Genomic DNA, 17,072 nt, shown 5'->3' with positions numbered 1-17,072 from the left:
ATTTGTGATTGATGTAAATTATGGACCATGCAGGCTATTTCTACGGGAGCAGTGGGGCAAAGCTTTACCAGCAGCCATACCACATACACTTTAGAAAAGGTCATCCACATGAAGCTAAACATGTTCGGGGCTGACCGATACTTGGATGAGAGACCATCTAAGAAAAGCTTGGGTTGTTGCTGGAAGAGGTGTTGATGAGGCCAGCTGGGGATGCTTACTTTGTGGTCTGAATGTGGATTCCAATGACCCAGTGCAGTGATGGGGAACCTGTGCTATAAAAATGGTGCCATCCTTCAGATGAGATGTAAAACTAAGGTCCTGAATCTGCGTGGTCATAAAAGATCCCTGGGAATCCTTCATAAAGAACAGGGTGTATCTTGGTAACCAGGCTAAATTGCCTTCCATGGTCTAGTCATTCTGCCCCCCTAATTATCCCGTCTCTAATTTTCCATCTCTCTCACCACTTAACCACCTAATAACTCATGTATGGTAAGCATACTAGTGCAAAAATGGCTGCTGTCACATCTTCCAGGTAGATGCTACACATTAATGGCGGTTGAGTGGTTCCCCACTCACTAAAAAAAGCGCTTTAAGTAGTGATAAAAGCACTATATAAATGTAAAGAATTACTATTAAAGTCATATAATTGGTACTGGAACAGCTAAACTCAAAAAACAGAGAAAAGCAAAATAAATTAGATATTATGACTTACCCATAGGCTCGACCACACATTCCATAATTTCCAGCACCATAAGAACCACCAATGATTACAGTAATTTTAGGAACATTAGCACAAGCTACAGCTGTTACCATCTTTGCACCGTCTTTTGCTATCCCTCCAGCTTCATATTCTCTTCCTACCATGAAGCCTGTAAAGCAAAGTAGGATGGACTTAAATAAATAATAAATGTGTAATTACTGAGGATTATTATACTAATAAATTATTTGTTTAAGAGAGATAATTTAGCACCAAGAGAGAATGCAAGAAAGAAAGGTGCTTCATGTGCTGTAATAAAAAAAAAAGTTTACAATAGTACAATCACAATTACTACTAAGGTTGAAGGTAAGTCAAAAAGTAAAGGAAATTTTAAAATTATGCAGTAACTGCAACAGATAGAACCTGATTCGATACAAAATGTTCACAGTGCATAATTGGTAGTTTGAACGTGCACAGCGCAGCACTTAACCATTAGTCTTGTTGAAGTCAAGGTCAGATAAACATGGACACTCCACTGCGGGACTGCACTGTTGTTTAACGCACCATAGTGAGAGTGTAACCTGAAGAATTCACAGAAGGATGTTGGCTCAGTAAGAAGATGAAAACAGCATGACTCAACAAAAACCTTATGAAAGGGTAGAAACGCTTAAAGCGGAAAGAACAAATGTAACCAAAGAAGCTTGATCTAGTCAATCATCAACATGGCACACGCAAGCCCTTATCGACATGGCAAATACCTTTGTTAGAGGGAAATGACAGATTATATTGTTTGCTGTTGCTGCACATTTGGATATCAGCTATGGATCTGCACATGCCATTGTGTATGATGACTTGGGGGTACTATATATTTGAGCAAGACTAGTACTCAAATAGCTTACAATTTGTACAAGCAACAGCACATGGAGGTTGTGACCCAATTCTTGAAACTTTATGAGAAAGACCAAAGTATTTTGGAGTGGGTTGCCACCTGAGGTGAGACATGGGTCCCTCACTGTGAGCCAGAAATCAAGAGACAAAGCACGCAAAGCATGTCAAGAAAATCATGATGATCTTCTTTTGGGACAGGAAGAGGCCTATTCTGATGCATTTTCAGGAATACGGATAATCAGTGACCAGTGTAAGTTACTGTGCTATGCTTTAAGAGAAACGGAAAGGGGCAATCACAGCAAAGGAAGAGGAAAGCTGTCAAAAACAGTCTTGCTGCTCCATGACTATGCATGTCCCAATACAGTGGCCACAACAATGTAGGCAATTCAACAGCTGTAGTTTGAACACCTAACATATCCCCCTTACAGTCCTGATCAAGCACCACGTGACTATCACATCTCTGTTCCTCTTTAAGAGGTTCTACATGGTTGCAGGTTCACCTCTGATGATGAGATTAAGGAAGTGGTGCAGATCTGGATTCAGGAGCAGCCAAAAAGCTTCTTCTCCCAAGGAATAACGAAGTTAGCGGAAGTTAGGAATAAAGAAGCTCGTGGAATGATACATGAAGTGCACAGACCACGAGACTATGTGGAGAAGTGATGTAACTGTTATGTTTATCTGCTCACAGTTACCGGTGTTAAAGGGTAAGATGCTTTTACATTTTGATTCTCCCTTGTATATAATTATTCTACATTTGTCTACAAAAATTAAGTAAAACATAAGCTTATAACCAAACGTTTGGCTCCTTTAAATTAATGGAAACATTGCACTTATACTGAATATTTATATATAAAAAGCACTACCTTTTTCTGATTGACTCACTGACAAGGCATTTTTGGCTATCTGCAGATAATCAAAACAAAAACTGTTTCTCCTAATGGCTCAATCTCATGGCTCTAAAGCCCAGAAAATCTCACAGAAACGTTAATGCGATTGTGGGGAAAAAAATAAATAAATAAATAAATCACTGAAGACCATGACACGTTCACATTTAACAAAAAAAGCAATCTGAATACTGGTGGCTACGGTATAGCACAGATGGTGCTATGGCCGACTGCAACACAATGGCATCATGGTTCAAGTCACACTTGTATCCTTTCCTTAATCATGAACTTATTGATATTTTGTATGCAACAAATATCACAAAATAAGAATTATAAACACTATGTAGGTGTTATAAAAAAAAATAAAAAATGGCCTTTTACTATAAAATTCTTTCTTATATTTGAAAAAATATTGTCACACATTGTAAAAAAAGTTAAGTTAGTCGCACCATTCTGTCTTTACAGCTATGTTTCTTATGTATTAATATTTGCATTTGGTTTGTATTATTTTATTATCTTTAAAGTATTACAATAATATTTGATTTCCTTTGAATTTTACATTGATATCCTCAGTGCTATATAATTTAAACTAAATACATAACCTTTGTTCCTTAAGAAACAGAATCCTCACCATCTCTATTTTTCCTGAATTGTTCTGTATTAGTTCAAATGTCTGACTTATTTCTGCAGTTATTTAGTTGGAACTTTAAAATTATCACTCCAGTTCAAAAGTACATCATTAGTACTGCATACATTTTTTTTTTTCTTCTGTATGTACTATCATGATAACTGTGTTATCCATCCCACAAGAAAAATGAAATGGGCATGATATCAAGCCTTAACTTGTTAAAAATACTACTAAAAGCTACTAAAATAAGAAAGGAACAAAACGGCCTCTAAGTAAATTATATTTCTGGTGAAAGACAGCTTGGGTTCAGAGTGGCTGTATGTAACTTTTTTAATTAGATGTCCTTTAGCAGATGTTTACAGAATTCGCAATAAATATTGATCTTATATTACTTAAATGAACTTTAGGAAATATCAATATCCCCTCACATGTACCTAATTATGAATGCACAAATGAACTGACAATTCACCTATTTATAATTGTCTCAATAAAAAGAAAACAAAAAAGCAAAAACTTAAACAACTAGCACTACATAGGATGTCAGTCTGTTACTTGAGACATTATTGTGACATTTTAATATTATTATTCATTTCATAAGAAGTGTAAACAACTAGGCTAAAGCTTCAATAATCTTACAATTACAAACAATACAACCTGTATATGAAGCCAAAAGGCACTATGTTACCAGTAACACCAAATCAATTGTTAAACTGTGATAAAAAACACACTACAGCAAAAAAAGAAATTTACACAGAGAATAAAAGATTTTTGAGACTAATATATCATTGCATATCTTCACTTACAATTTACCAGTTACAAAACTTGGGTACCAGATAAATGGTGGAATCTATAAATGAAGAAAATTAAAACTAGTTTTAAAACATTCACTAGATGAAAAGAAAATGTATGCAGCAAATTAATCCACTGAAATAGTCATATCAGCAAATCCTGTTGTATCCTAATGTACATCACTACACAAAGGCTTCTGTAATAAGGTAATGAAAATAAAAATGACAAGATTGTTGTAAAAAATTTTGGTTTCACATACAAAATATTTTTTGGGGTTTGAGGTGATATATGACATAGAATTTGAGAAGCTTTGTGGGCCACAAATAGTTTGATACCTGCTTGAGCCACTAGCTGAACAATCTGGGTTTAGGGGTCAAATACAGTAATTTCCAATAAATAATTTTTTAAAGCTTTCAAACTTAATATTAAGTTTAATGTGATTAAAGCATTATTTTTAAAGATGCTACTGCAATTTACAAATGTTTCATAGATAGATAGATAGTTACTTAAACCATGCATGTAGTGAAAAGTCAAGCAAAATGACACCTTTTATTGGCTAACTAAAAAGATTACAATATGCAAGCTTTCGAGGCAACTCAGGCCCCTTCTTCAAGCAAGATGTAATATGACACTGTATTTGCATTAGATGATTTAATGCTATTTAATACATCATTCAAATGAATTTGGTTTTTCTTCAGAATTAAAACAATTTAATTTTTTTAACTGAAATCACTTTAACTGGGGATTCATATGAGCAAACGTTAAAAATGTAAATAAAGTAAATTTACTTATTTTTACTTGGTTGACACCTTTATCCAAGGTGACTTACAACATCTGCAATGCAACTAGTTACATTTATTTTGGTTTTCTTATTTGAGCAGAGGCAGGTGAATAGGCTTGCTCATGGTCAGCACCAGGAAAAAGTAAATATCAAACTCAATATTAAAAAGCAATTGGTTTTATGTAAAACATTTCTTACAAAGACTAAAATCTTTCAATGTTCAATCAACATTGATGCTACAATTATCAATGTACTGTACAATAAACATATGTATTTTATAGAGCTTTGTTTTTTGTCAGCAGTTCATGATGAAAGTACCATTGCAATGTATTTTCTAAAGTATAATCATTACCTATTAAGATACAATCTCTTAATTAATATACATGTATACCTTCAAAAATATTAATTTATCAATGGTCACAATAAAGTATTTATAGTGAAAAGCATTTACCAACTGCTCTCAAAATTTCTAGCCATTTCAGTGCAGACTAAAAAATCTTTACAAGTTTGAATCACCTTTCACAAAAAGTAACCATATAATAAAAGCAAAATTTTATTGCATATTGTACGAAAACAGCAAAGCAAACTAAAATCACATTTGTTTCAATTTCTACTCTACAGTGCTTGCATTTGTTACAGTAACCACACTGTTTAATTACTGAAGAAAAAAAGTATGTGAAAATGAAACTCCATACACTAAAAACACAAATCTCAGTCTTATGCACTTGAAAATGTATAATAATGACAAAACAGAGTGGCTACATGTTCCATTCGGATAAGAATTTCATCATATGCTGCACAAGTGGCAATACTACTAAAACAACAACATTTCCTTAAATTATATTTATATATTAAAAACTAAATAATATTTTAATCAGCTGTATTAAAAAAAATGATTAACTTAATACACAAAAAATGGTGTGGTTACTTCTGTTACCTCACACCTCTAGGGACCTGGGTTTGATTCCTAGTCCAGTTTCTCTTGATGGAGTTTGCATTATCTGCATGTGTCTGTGTGATTTTTCTCTGATACATCATTTTATATCACATCTCAAACAAATACATGTTAGGATAACTTGTGACTTTACACTGGTCAGATTAAAAGTGAGTATGAGTGTGCGTGTGACCCATTCAAAGCTGGTTACGGTTTTGTACAATGTAATTTTACTTTAAGATAAACTCCACCTCATTATACTACAAGTCTGTGCTGGAAAACATAGGTTTAGAAAAAGGACGGTTACTGCAATACTAACACTATCCAAATGTTTTCAAATTAGTTGTTAAATCAAACAAGTACAAATATTCTAACTGATCTAAGCTAAAAACATGAACAATTACAAAAACAGTTTTTAATTAATTAACATAGATTGGTAACATACCTGTGATATTCTGCAAGAAAATGAGTGGGATATTCCTTTGGCAGCATAACTGAATAAAGTGAGTTCCCTGCAATCATATTCAGGTTCATCATTAAGCCACTATGTTAAATTGTCAATCCTTAAAAAATAAAAAACACACACACACACACACACACACGCACACACACACACATTATATATACATATTTTTGAAAGAAAAAATTTAATACATTTTACAGAAAACAGACAAAAATGGAATTAAAGTGTAAAGTATTTTCAAGTGTAATGTAGTACACAAGTGTGTGTAAAACAACCAAGGAAAATAAAAGAAACTAGAAGCTAGCTTACAGCCAAAAATCACTGAAAATACCCAAGGAAATATGCAAAACATATAACATATTTGTGTGTGTTATAAACAAAGTTGGTAATATAATGAAAAAATACAGTATAAGCAAGAAATCAGTACAACAGAGATGAAAACTAAAACAGCACAAGTCTTTACTATGAGACACTTACAAACTGCTCTCACAATTACAACAATAGCCTTGCTCAGACTACAAAAATTATGCTTTCAAGCTACTGTACATCAACAAAACACAACTCCAACTATGAATTTTACTTTGGATTTGACTATATCTGAAAATCTAGTGAGTATTTTTCAAAATGAATTAATTTTGAGGGGTCTACTTGAGTTTGTGTTTCCCATGAATGTGTATATTTACTAAAAAATACCAAAAAAGTGTTTTACACACATACATATAGAAATATATATTCATTTATACTTAAGAATTTATTAATGTAAGCTGACATTTCTGTTCAAAATTGTTAATAGCTGGACCACATTTCATACACCACCTTTAAGGCTTAGTGATATATTAAAAATATATATATAACAAAAACAGAAAATAATAAGAAAAATAACACATTATGCTTACCTTTTTTGCAGACTCTGAAAATAAAACGCCATTGTTTCCAATTATTCCAACTGGGTAACCAAATATTCTTGCAAATCCTAACAAAAAAAAATGGAAAAATTTTAGTATATAACATATGAATAAGTAATGATGCATGTCACAAAATAAACATGCCAGAGAAAAGAAATATTCCATGCCACTGTTAACTGAAAACTTTTGTCCAAACTGTTATTTACATGTATATAAATTACTTTATAAAGCTGGCCTACCTGTCACCAATGTGTCTCCATATAAGGCCTTGAATTCATCAAATTTACTGCCATCTACCACTCTTGCAATAACCTGACAAAAGCATGTAAATAATTATAAGTATCCGGTGCATTGCAAAGACATTCAGTCCCTTAAGCAATTTTATAGTTTTACTAAATAACAAAAACTACACTGAAATTTTGTTCTCTGACATTTTATTTCAAAGCACTAAAACTCTAAATTATATTTCAATATTACATTTAAGAAAAAAGAAAACATGTTTATGTAGGTATTCAGTCTCTAAATATTAATTTTTTGCAGTGCCCTCTTTTAAAGCAGTAACAGCTAGAAGTCTTTTTAGTACATACCAGCTTTCAACAATCTTCAAGTGTGATTTATGTCCTTTATTTTAGGTAGATTTGCTCCAGGTTGCTCAGGTTATCCAGGTGGTACTTGTACCCTACAGCTTTTTTTTTTTTTTTTTTTTTTTTTTTTTTTTTACACAATGTCACAAATGCTTATTCTGACTGAGATTATAGCTTTGGCTGGGCTATTGTAGAATGTTCATCTTTTTTGTATTTCAGAGCAAGGTTACTTCAGCCCTGAGTTTGGGATCACTATACAGCTGAAATACACACTTTTATACAAACTTCAGTTATTTTAGAAGACTAGAGCTGGTTCTCTTGTAGTAATTGCATGTAAGGTGTTTTTGAGCTGTGGGCAGCATTATATTTGTACAAGTATCTCTTTGAACCTTGATAAAAATGTTCTATCTTGGCCTCAATTGACCACAAAACCTTTCATTTAATGCTTTTTGGTAAACTTTCACACGGTTCTTTTGTGCTACCCTCTTAGTTTGGCTAGAGTAATACACTAGTGCACCTTTAGTCCAGTCTCACCTGCTGAATTCTCTAGTGTGTTTAAAATTATTACTGGCCTGCCTATGGATTCTTTCACAAGTTTTGTTCTTATTTGCACTCTCAGAGATGGATTCGGAATATGGCAGCCGAGTGACAGCTGCTGATATTATATAAGCATTACCATGAAATAACAGCTATGTATGAATGCAGCAGACTGAACTGCCAAACAAGATGATACAATGGTTAACAGGATGTCCTCAATTCATCAATGTTTGGTCAAAACACTCCTAAAAACAAGATGATGTAATATCTCCTGTTTTGGTGGTTTGCTGTTCAAAAATGTTTCTTGGATCACACCATTGTGTATACATGTTCCATGTACAAATCTACAGATAATCAGCTCTAAGGGAGAAATTACCTTAAACCAATCCATTCAAATCTTTCTCCAAGAAAATGCTAGAAGTTGGAACATTTCTGTACATGATAAAAAGCAATGATGCATCTCCCAAAACATTCTCCAGTCTTTTAATTGTGTGGTTACGTAGGGTCTACCAAATCCTTCACAGAGGGTGTGATTGCCTTCCTGCAACCATCATTGCCAACTTTCTTACTTTGTTCTATACACACAGCCAACATGCATCACAAAGTATTATCCTAGAAGATAATCAGTAAAGTAGCCACTACAAAATTGACTCAACTGGCGAAATAGTATGAGTGTCCTAAGGTTACCAAAAACCAACTCTACTCTTACAGTAAGAAGATGATAGCCAGATAATGTATGCCCCCCCCCCCCCCCCAATCTTCTCATTTGCATACTTTGCTATTCTGATAGCTTCTGTTGTTTTTTTACATTAAGTAACCATGGCTGCTTCTGGTTGCAAATACTTTTTCAAAGTGTGTATATAAAGTAGTTTGAAAATGTAACCATATTCTCTTTCAATTCTAAGGCTTTATAAACAGGAACATAAGGGACAATCATCTACTTCTCACTAACTTCTAAAATCTGATAAATTTAACCTCAAAAACTGAACAGTGTAAAAGATTTCACTTTGCTACTATTTAACAGAAACGACAAGCCAACATGCAAATGCTATGAGTTTAAAAACCATACTCATATTTCTTCCACATAATTTAGGATTAAAACTACAGCATGTTCTACAGAATAAATACATTTATTCAGCTGATGATTAATAAGTGCTACCAGTACTATATAAAAGCAGATCAGTCTGGAGCATTAAAGTTTACATTAAAAACACAAAGCACTAAAGGTATTAAAAATAATCTCAGAGGAGCACATATTGCTGCTCATGAATCTGAGAAGGATATAAGGCAATTAAAAAAAATAAAGTTGCTCACTGCAGGGTATCTACAATCCAAGATGAATGTAACAACCTTCCAATCTTGTACCTGTTTAATACATTTTAAACATTACATCTGTTTATAACTTAAGATCAAGGCACACAGTTCTCTTCCATATATAAGGAAAGGCATCCTAAAATAAAGAACCCATACTTCTAAATAAAAAAAATCCAGACATAAGAATTTAAAAATAAAATTAGTACAGTATTAAATATAAAGTAAAACAAAAACTGTAATAGATTAATTATGTGTTCATGAACTCCAAGGACACAGTCGAATTTTAACTTATTCTTTAGGCTGTTACAAGCATAGCTTTTTTTTATTATAATTTAGAATGCTATATATAGTTTCATAAGCCGGTGGCACATTTTAGGACATCTAGTCAGAGGGGATTTCAAACTTGAAGACTATATATGTTGCTGATCTTATCAGCTTAGGATGTCAGATCACATGACTTGATTTTGTAGGGCATGACGAGTTACAAGATTATGTGACGACTTCCCAGTACAGCTTCACGTTTCCAAAGTGATGTGAGCTTCACCCTTTTTCTGATAGCCAATAACATGCTGAGTGGCAAAGCTGGTGCTGTACAAATGCTTTCTAGCTGCACAGCTACAGCAAGTTTAGCCACAGTGTTGGTCCGTTTTTTTTTTTTTTTTAAATTCTGTTGTAATATGTAAAATACAAGACATAACAAAGACAAGGCTTTCTTCTGTTTAAGAGCGCCAAAATATCCATGTTCCTTATTCCTCATAGCTGCATTATATGCACTGTACTTCCACCAACTGAGTGCGCTTCACCCTCGCAAACACAGAGACCAGCCCATGAGTGAAGATGTTATCAAACCTGTTTAATTGTGTCTGGATGAAACAGAAAGTTTGGTTTGATTTGCTGGGTTTGTCAGAAAACATGACTTGTGGTCTCAGAAGTGTGCTGTGACTGCCTCCAACTCACTAAAATTATGTAAATGAAAGGTGTGACAGAAAAATCACAGGTTAAATCGGGTAATGTGACAGGGACTGTACACACATACATTTCTATCCAACTTAAAGCATATTTCTGAAAAGTCTAATATACAGTATTTAGATTCTAATTGTTTTAATTTCACTGTTCTAAAAAGAAATTGTTTATGAAACAAAACAATACATACTATAGCAAGAGTATATAAATACAGTACACTGCATTCCCACAAATACCTCTCTTATGTCAAAATTCCGTTTTAAATTATCTCCAACAATGCCATATATTTCATCTGTTGGGAACAGAGGTTCCTCTGGCTGCTCTATGGAAACCTGTGCACAAAAGAGAAAAAGACAAAGCATTGGCATATTTAAAATAAACACTCCATATGACTAAGAAGAGTCTTCATTAAGATATAAATATGATAGTTACATTAAATGGCTAAAAACATTATAAAAACAATTTGCAATATTAAATCATTTAATCGAGTCTGAAAAATGTAAGAAGTAAAAAGGGCACTAAAAACAGACATAAACCAAAGAAGCTGCAGGATTAAGAAGATCAATTTTAATTTTATTTGAAGTAATGGAAGTGTGTGAGTGAGTTATACTTGTGAATTTCCCATTGGGATTAATAAAGTATCTATCTATCTACTCAGCTTCCTGTCTAATGTGCCTTTTGACCAAAACCAATGTTGCATAGAGAACAAACATATCTTCCTCCCTGGAGCACCATGATATTTTTCAACAAAGGCATTTGTACAACTCAGACCTTTTGTTATTAGCTATTGGATTTTCTTTTTTGACAGCAAGACAGTAGTAAAGCTGAAGTAACATATCTGTAAAACTCATACATTGTGTATGAATGCCCTGCAGGGTTGAATGTTATCACTGTTCCTTTATTTGTTGAGCATGAACACATTTCACACATGAATACGCGAGGAATACTTAATTTCATGGTTGTCACCACTACTGTAGGGTTAATTTCAAAATATGCGGAGTCCTTGTACAGGATTTAAGTAAACTATCTGGTCAAATGGTACAGCCTATATAATTTAAAACTAAAGGTAGTAATTGGTGATGGACTCAAAACTATACATCAATGGCCAGCCTGTACAGGTGCTTGAGAATTTCAAGTTCCTGGGCACCACAGATTCCAGCACTCTGATGTAGGAGGTCACCAGAACCTTAAGGGTTATTAAGATACATTTCTAAGATGATTAAAGAAGTTGGGAGTATCACAGGAAGCAGAAATGGTTTTCTGCAGGTCTATAATGATAACCTAAGAATAAAAGAATAAAAATTGCAGGTAGAGAATGTGACTTGCACTATCCCTAAATACACACTATGCTACTTATCTGTTATTCATTTATTATAATCTTCCAAAACACAACATAAATTAAGTGAGATCTTATATGTCCTGCAGAATCCCAACTATTATTTACCACCTTTCCTTCTATCTGGTAAAGAGCATAGGTTGAAAAACTTTAAACATGGCTAAAAACAAGCTGTGAAATAAATTGACATCTTAATCAGAGCTTCCAGCACCAATTTGATCAATAGATAAGTGACCATGTTAAAGTGGTTCCTTATGAGCTTCTGTGGAATGATGAGTGTCATTGTTCCTCTTTCTTTAGGTTGCACTAATGTTTTATTAACAAACCAACTGAAATTCCATGCAACTGGCTACTATTGTGGTAAAATAAAGTTCTTTAGTTATTTAAAAAAAACTATTATATATTTATTTATTACCAGTCAAAAGTTTTTGAACACCTTAGTTTTTCTTCAAATATAATCAGGTGAAATGCAATGAATGATCCAGAATGGTGAAAAATTAAGCAGTAAACTGCCAGAGGTTTTCATTTAAAGTTTAGGTCGGCAAAAACTTTAAAAAAAAAAAACTCAGAATATTACAAATGGGCCTTCTTCTGGGAACAACTAATAGGTTACAACATATAGATATTCTGCAGTAATTTAAGTAAATTGAACCTTGCAAATTCAAGCAGATAATTTGCACAGGTATCCCAACTTCAGTTGATTAGTTAAAAACCCTCTGTCTGTCTTAAAGCAGAGTTGGAACAGGCTGTGTTCACCCTCTACACCCTAGAAAGTTGTAAACTTCCAGTTGGCACTGGAAGTACTCCTGGGTCTCAGATAAAAGGAGACACCCTGCCTCATCCAGGCAAGTTGGAGTTGAGTGGAAGACAGACAAAGCTAGTCTGGTGGAGTGGAAGGAGAAGGAAGAGAAAAAACAAAAAAAGTTGTGCTTGTGTTTATTATCACAAAGAAGCCTGTTATTGAGGTAATTTATTATAATAAACCTTTTATTTGAACCCGGGACTTGTGTTTGCATCTAGGGTGCAGCCATGCCCCCTACTAGTCACAATAGAAAGACTGATAGATGCTAACAGATGATTATGCTCTGAAAAGTACTATGGGATGGCTAAGTATTTTGTGGCACTCTGCAAAGGGTGTAGTAGTAACTTAAAAGATTTGCTTCAATTCAATATAAATGTAGTACATAGTAGATTTTCTCATCTTTCTTCATAACTTTAACCACATAAAACTAGATATATTCAATTGGGTCAAAATATCTTTATTTAAATTTTTTTGAAGGAATGTATATTAAATAAAGAAAATAACACATGTCACAAAAATTACTTTATAGCTAAGTTATTACATTTATATTACCCTGGGGCTAGAATAATGCCTCCATTCTTCTTGTGTGTCATAATAAAAGTGACTGAGAGAGATTGGTATTGGAAATACGCTTTCTTAGGGGAGCAACTGGCCAACCTTGGACAAATGGAAATTAAATCAGCAGAGGGAGAGAGTGGGAAAAGCTGTACAGAAATGGTATCTATATAAACAAATAAATACATAAATACACACTGAAAAAGTAGAACTCAAAGCAAAGAAAACTAAAGCAAAGTCAGCCAGTTCACTTTTTGTAGAACTGATGCCAGCACTTCTTACTCGATTTACCCTATAGCAAATATTTTATTAAGAGCGAGGTAGTTCAAAATTAGGCAACTTGAAACGCAACTTTAAACTTGTTGCTGAAAACTGCTATGGATATACTGTCTGACTTTTAATTCACATAAAGTAAATAAAAGTGCAAGAAAATGTAGAAGAATTGAGGAATCCCTTTATAAACAAATTAAAACCCTAGGAAAGAGCTTTATGCTACTGTGACTACAACAACCTTAGGAATGAAATGACTTACTTACTGTGACAACCTAACAAACGAACTAACACTGTTAAGTACTACATAGATAAATACTGCCAACAGCATCTTACTACATTTTCTGATTATCTGTTGTAATGTATAGCAAGTAAATCAACTTCAACTTTAAAACATTCAAATGCAATTTGTACCAACTGACTCAAATGTGTATGGGTATACAAAAGTGCAATTAGTAAGGCACATAATATTTTTAACTTTCTCACCAACAGCTTCAACAACATACTTACATTAACTTTCTTCACATAATTCAGGTTCCTCACAATTTTTCTGGCTAAATGAAGAGCATGATTGTCATCTATAGCATAATGATCTGTGACACCAGACCTCCTGTGAATAAGATAATGCATTAAATAATGCTTTTAAAATTTCTAGAATTTCAATAGTTCACTAGAATGTCATTTAAGCTTAGGCAAACAATGTCAGAAAAAGACAATTGACTAGAAATACACAGCATTACTAATACAGTTATTATATTATGAGAAAGCTTTTCTGTAGAATACAATATGAAAGTGGTTATTCAACAAAAAAAAAAAGTTAATACTTTAAACTGAAACACCATTCATTGTGCAAAATGTTTTGAAATGATTGACAAAAGACTGCATTAGTTCACTTTCATAATCTTGCTATTAACTTCACTCATTCAGTTATTGTTCCCCCTCTTAAATATTGTGAATGGCCTGGTAAACTAAAAGAGTATATTACTGCTTTAATTAGATTGGATCTATCACTTATCATAAGTAATTCTGTGATTTACTTCTAGAAACAAGCTTTTAATCCAGTGCCTGTGCTCTGCTGGAAATATTAACTATTTAACTAACCTGACGTCCGAGGTTCAAGATCTGTAAGGGGTAGCTAAGGTGCATACACATGACGAGTCCCAATTAGGGCAAAACGTGTTATGTACTCTTTGTATTATTTGCCAGGTACTGTATTACATATCTATGATCTGCTTCTCACAACTGAGACGAAGTTTCGGATGTTTGCCGACTGGCAGTCCAACCACAAGCAATCTAAAATTGTGATTCAGACCTATAAACAACAGGTCAAAAAAAAGGAACACTTTGAAAACACATCAGATCTCAATAAGAAGAATAATCATGTTGGATATCTATACTGTTATGGATGGTAATGAGTTAGGAATGAAAGGATGCCATATCGTTTGATGGAAATGAAAATTATCAGCCTTCAGAGGGCTGAATTTAAAAGGCACCCCGAAAATCAAAGTGAAAAAATGATGCAACAGGCTAGTCCATTTTGCCGAAATTTCACTGCAGCAACTCAAAATCGTACTCAGTAGTTTGTATGGCCCACACGTGCTTGTATGCAAGCCTGACAACATCTGGGCAAGCTCCTAATGAGACAACGGATGGTGTCCTGGGGGATCTCCTCCCAGATCTGGACCAGGGCATCACTGAGCTCCTGGACAGTTTGAGGTGCAACCTGGCGGTGTCGGATGGACCGAAACAATGTCCCAGAGGTGTTCTATTGGATTTAGGTCAGGCGAGCATGGGGGCCAATCAATGGTATTAATTCCTTCATCCTCCAGGAACTGTCTGCATTCTCTTGCCATATGAGGCCGGGCATTGTCGTACACCAGGAGGAACCCAGCAACCACTGCACCAGCATAGGGTCTGACAATGCGTCCAAGGATTTCATCCCGATACCTAATGGCAGTCAAGGTGCCGTTGTCTAGCCTGTAGCAGTCTGTGTGTCCCTCCATGGATATGCCTCCCCAGACCATCACTGACCCACCACCAAACCGGTCATGCTGAACGAAGTTACAGGCAGCATAACATTCTCCACAGCTTCTCCAGGCCCTTTAATGTCTGTCACATGTGCTCAGGGTGAACCCGCTCTCATCTGTGAAAAGCACAGGGTGCCAGTGGTGGACCTGCCAATTCTGGTATTCTATGACAAATGCCAATTGAACTCCACAGTGCTGGGCAGTGAGCACAGGGTCCACTAGAGGATCTTGGGCCTTCTGGCCACCCTCATGAAGTCTGTTACTGATTTTTTGGTCAGAAACATTCACACCAGTGGCCTGCTGGAGGTCATTTTGTGGGGCTCTGACAGTGTTCATCCTGTTCCTCCTTGCCCAAAGGAGCAGATACCAGTCCTGTTGATGGGTTAAGGACCTTCTACGGCCCTGTCCAGCTCTCCTAGACTAACTGCCTGTCTACTGGAATCTCCTCCATGCCCTTGAGACTGTGCTGGGAGACACAGCAAACCTTCTGGCAATGGCACATATTGATGTGCCATCGTGGAGAAGTTGGACTACCTGTGCAACCTCTGTAGGGTCCAGGTATCACCTCATGCTACCAGTACTGACACTAACCGTAGCCAAATGCAAAACTAGTGAAAAAAACAGTCAGAAAAGAGGAGGATGGAAAAATGTCAGTGGCCTCCACCTGTTAAACCATTCCTGTTTTGGGGGTTGTCTCATTGTTGCCCCTCTAGTACACCTCTTGTTAATTTCATTAAAACCAAAGCAGCTGCAACTGATTAACAACTCCCTCTGCTACTTAACTGACCAGATCCATATTCCAGAAGTTTCACTGACTTGATGTTATACTCTGAATAAAAAAAGTGTCCCTTTAATCCTGCATTACATTACACTTTAAAAAGATGAACCTATTAATGAAATGTTCCTATAGAATTTATTTTAATACTCTGACATAATGCTTGAATGAAAACTTATTTTGCACTCAATTAAATTCTGATTATAAAAATACAAATAAAAAAATGAACACAAATTATGAGAAACCTTGTGTGATGTAAATATAACTTTAAAAGATCCAAGCAAACAAATACAATTAAAAAGTATACAGAAATAAAAAGTCTTTATGGTAAACATTTCATAGTTGGGTTGCAGTGGTTGGCAGACGCTTCCTTGTAAATCTTTACAGTTATTATTCCAAACCACAGAAAAGGGCTGTGATGTGTTGCAGTAGAGGTTAGGATATTGTATAACTTACTGACACAGATAAGATATGAAACCTTTTTAGACCAGGTGGTTTTTTCCTACACAAAACTTTTTTTCTAGCAAAGTTAATACAGTACTTTTGCAATATTCCTGAGTGAAACTTATCCAGAAAATAAATAAATAAAGTAAGGTAATTTAACATAAAATATTAAAACACACCTGCAGTGCAGATCTGCACCACCAAGATCCTCTGCAGAGACTTCTTCTCCAGTTGCTGCTTTCACCTTTAAAATAAAATAATCCTTATGACGCAAATAGTGAACCAGTACTTCAAAGCAATTAAAAATATATTATTTGATCTTCTCTGAAAAATAAAATAGCAGCTTTCCTTGTGAAATAATATTCAAGACTAAATTTAATTGCAGTGATTGTCTTTATTACATCTCTCTAATAATATTGCAATAGTATACTATCACTGTAAGTCATAGAAAAACTACTAACATAATTATTTTCACCTAAAGCTTTTGCACTTGGGG

The 17,072-nt window shown here is 34.5% G+C and overlaps 1 protein-coding gene across 2 annotated transcripts in view; it reads right to left on the bottom strand.

Annotated features, from left to right (window-relative positions):
• mccc2 (methylcrotonyl-CoA carboxylase subunit 2) overlaps positions 1-17,072 on the bottom strand; it is a 73,446-nt gene that overhangs the window by 22,411 nt on the left and 33,963 nt on the right. For both annotated transcript variants that reach the window (XM_028805654.2, XM_028805653.2), the window contains exons 8-14: positions 16,756-16,820; positions 13,841-13,940; positions 10,604-10,699; positions 7,209-7,281; positions 6,961-7,037; positions 6,047-6,113; positions 713-869 (exon numbers count right to left, since the gene is read on the bottom strand). In XM_028805654.2, the coding sequence (XP_028661487.1) occupies positions 713-869; positions 6,047-6,113; positions 6,961-7,037; positions 7,209-7,281; positions 10,604-10,699; positions 13,841-13,940; positions 16,756-16,820 (635 nt within the window). The remainder of the gene's footprint in view (positions 1-712; positions 870-6,046; positions 6,114-6,960; positions 7,038-7,208; positions 7,282-10,603; positions 10,700-13,840; positions 13,941-16,755; positions 16,821-17,072) is intronic.

The sequence above is a fragment of the Erpetoichthys calabaricus genome, chromosome 7, assembly GCF_900747795.2.
Source record: "Erpetoichthys calabaricus chromosome 7, fErpCal1.3, whole genome shotgun sequence".
Taxonomy (NCBI): Eukaryota; Metazoa; Chordata; class Cladistia; order Polypteriformes; family Polypteridae; genus Erpetoichthys; species Erpetoichthys calabaricus.
This window is presented reverse-complemented; position numbering and strand designations above follow the sequence as displayed.